The 3,375-nt window shown below is 38.8% G+C and overlaps 1 protein-coding gene across 1 annotated transcript in view; it reads right to left on the bottom strand.

Moving 5' to 3' along the window:
• LOC107557540 (retinoic acid receptor gamma-A-like) overlaps nt 1-1,010 on the bottom strand; it is a 34,669-nt gene extending 33,659 nt beyond the window's left edge. Inside the window, exon 1 of the mRNA XM_016240979.1 lies at nt 637-1,010. Within this exon, the coding sequence (XP_016096465.1) occupies nt 637-793 (157 nt within the window). The 5' untranslated portion in view covers nt 794-1,010. The remainder of the gene's footprint in view (nt 1-636) is intronic.
• Nucleotides 1,011-3,375: the final 2,365 nt, after the last annotated feature.

The raw sequence follows: 3,375 nt of genomic DNA, 5'->3' as shown, positions 1-3,375 counted from the left end.
TGTGTGTGTGTGTGTGTGTGTGTGTGTGTGTGTGTGTGTGTGTGTGTGTGTGTGTGTGTGTGTGTGTGTGCTTTGGCAGGATTATTCCAGGAGGTGGTGACTGACATGTGGTCTGTTTGATACAGTGGTTGTGCATGTCTGAACATGTCCGACATCAAGAATAAACCCTGAATCACACCAGCACACAGAATTGAACAAACTCAAAGCACACGTTACTGGTAGAATAGTATAATTTAGCCTCATTTATTTTGCTCCTCCTTTTACCAAAATTGTCATTTTATTTTAATAGTCAATTATCATGAATTACCAAGAATAATAATTGAATTATAACTGATAATAATTGAGCAGCAAATCAGCATATTTCTGAAGGGTCATGTGACACTGAAGACTGAAGTAATGATGCTGAAAATTCAGCTTTGCATCACAAGAATAAAGTACTTTATAAAATATGTTAAAATAGAAAACAGCTAACTTAGTTATATATATGTAATACTAATTCACAATTTTACTTCAAATAATAAATAAAAATTAATAATTATTAAAAATAATAAATTAAGAGCAACATAGGAAGAGAACAAATACTATTAGTTCCAGTTATGTTATTCATAAAATCAAGTCCTTCTGAAATGTACTTACACAGAGCTGCCATCTCCTTGGGAAGGTCTGCCCCAAATCGTCCAAATAGGCTGCCATTGGCCAGAAGATCGAAGGGAGTGTGGTTTCGCATTGAACTGAAGGCAAAGGGGTAGAACCCTGTCATATGACTCACAGACCTCTCCCTATTGGTTGCCATTTTGATGAGGGTGGTCCTCCAGTGTCCAAAGATTATCCTATGTTCCTTTCGTTGAGATGGTGAATTACCACTTCTCTTATCTTCTCACATCAACACTTTTTATGCAAGGAATTCTCTTACTAAGCTCTTTGAAATAATCGTAAATCCATTGGAAACATTTGTTGGCTTGCGTTGCACTGATCTGGAGGGAAGATGATCTCAGCAAGTAATCCAGAATTGATGCACAATAATCCAACAGATGCCTGCAGAAAAACACAAGAGAAAGAAAAAAAAACTGCATTTAAAAACAAAAACTGACGCCTATGCACTATTAACAACAGCTCAGCACAAGAGGTCAGAGCAATGCTTTCTCATAAAATTAATCAGGATCCATCAGATTCCTTGGCAATTTCAGACAGAAGAACGTTATGTAAACATATAAAGAAAAATAATGCAGAATTTGACCTGTCTACATCTGACAGCTTTGAGATCTATCTTCTGTGGCTCTCTTCTATGTCAGAGTGAAAACATAAAATATACAGTGCAGATGACCATTCAGATTGAAACATACACATTTCCAAGAACCTGAAATTGCAATCTGATTTCAGACCATGTATGAATGTGGTTGGGTATGGGTTTGTAAAAGCTAGATTTTATGTGGTTTCGTGCTCTCAGGTCTGTAAACATCTAAATGGATTTGAGCTGGATAAGCCCAAAAAAAACTTTTGCTGTCTGAGCAAAAGATCTTTTTACAAATAATCTAGCCTGAATGCCAAGCTCAACTGGAGAACAGCTAAGCCAGGCCTGACAAATCAGTTGTCTCACTTCACATAAATGACACACTTTTAATAAGTGACAAGAAGCTAAAGTGAAGTTTTGACCTCGAACGCCCAATTTCTTCAAATAAGACATTGTACCTTGAAGACTTCCAAGATATAAAAGTCAAAACATTATAATCAAACAGACATGACACCATTTGCTTTAGTGGGAACCACTGTGAAAGAAATTGAGAGCCAACAAACAGATGAAATGAGGGGGAGAAATAGAGTGAGTCTCTTGTTGGGGCATTCATTTGAACGGCCTCCAAGCCATGAAGTGATTCCAGGCGATGCCATATGATTTAAATCAGATACACAACTCAATAAAGCTGCCTCTGTTCTACTGCCACATGCCCAGGGTGGAGGGCACCCAGCGCTCGCTAACCCCCTCCTTCTGCGTCCATCAGGACTTGATGGAAAGTTCCAGAGCACAAACCCATAAATGGTGAAGCTGACTTTCCATATCTTCATACAGATTACAAATTCAAGTTTTCATAACCGACACATATGACTGTAATAGATTGCATTTTTAAAGAATCATGTTTACAGTCTCAGATCTAGCTGTTAATGTTGTAAATGTATTAAAATCAGGAATTTCCATTGACATCTATTGTTTTCATTTGGCAGGTCCAATACCTGGTACCTTCTTGCAATTTAGATTTGAATTAAGACACAATTTAGGGTGTTCACTTCTTTTAATCTACTTATAAGTAGACTATTCTCTCTCTGTCTTTATCCGTCTCTTTGTGCTGGCTCTCTCTTTTAATTGCAGTCTGTTGCTCTGTAAGGCTGTGTTCATTTGGAGCAGGGCTGCAGTAAACTGTTCCACATGTGAGGCCTGTGCAGAATGGCCATGTTTCAGAAAGCATCAACACTGGATCCTGCTCTGATCATACACAGACAAACACAGAACTACATTCAAATACACCTCACCATCCCATGTACTCTACTGAATGACATGTACATGACCAAATTTCTTCATCCCTCCCTCTTTGACTCGCTGTCCTTTGAAAATCCCCCTTCTTGACATGTTTTCGTCTTTAGCGGTTTCTTCATCTCATTCTAGATGACAGTTTCCAAGATGTTTTCAACAAAGTGATGAGAAGAACAATAATAAAAAAGAACAGGATGGAAGAAAACAATAATGATGTGTTTTGAAAACAAAATAAAATAAACTTATAGGACTTTGCATTAAAGAGTGTCGTATGGAAACTGTATGAAGTGTAATCAAAATCAAACAGAATCACGATTAAGTACTTAGAAGTAAAAAGTGATCAAAATCAAAAATGAAAGAGTAAACAAAAGTGGAAAAAGCAAAGGCAAGAATGAAACATTCCTCTCTTGTGCAGTAGTTGCTCATTAATTGGATACACATTGGGCATAAGGAGAAGTCTGGTGTGTGTGTGTGTGTGTGTGTGTGTGTGTGTGTGTGTGTGTGTGTGTGTGTGTTAGGGGTGAATGAGGCCTTGCAGCATATAAAATGCAATGGTTTTATTTCACCCAGTAAAATGGTAAAATAAAAAGCTGAACTGCCTACATGAGTTAATGACTTGTAGGTAAAGTGTACCCAGCATTCACCCAGTTTCTATGTTTCTTTAATCTAACCCATGTCCCTACCCTCCAGATGGACACATGCCGCAGGGCTGTAGGGTCTGCTCCCTCCCGTGGTCCTCCGCAGGGTGCACACATTTACACTGTCAACAAAAGCGCCTGTGTGTGCCCTGCCTCAATGCTGCCTTTATAGGACGGGCCGCCTGGCAGGGTTTGCCTGGTCTGGGTCTGCTC

The sequence above is a fragment of the Sinocyclocheilus grahami genome, unplaced genomic scaffold (assembly GCF_001515645.1).
Source record: "Sinocyclocheilus grahami isolate Dianchi unplaced genomic scaffold, SAMN03320097.WGS_v1.1 scaffold606.1, whole genome shotgun sequence".
Classification (NCBI taxonomy): Eukaryota; Metazoa; Chordata; class Actinopteri; order Cypriniformes; family Cyprinidae; genus Sinocyclocheilus; species Sinocyclocheilus grahami.
The sequence above is the reverse complement of the archived record's forward strand: the minus strand, read 5'-3'. Positions and strand labels throughout refer to the sequence as shown.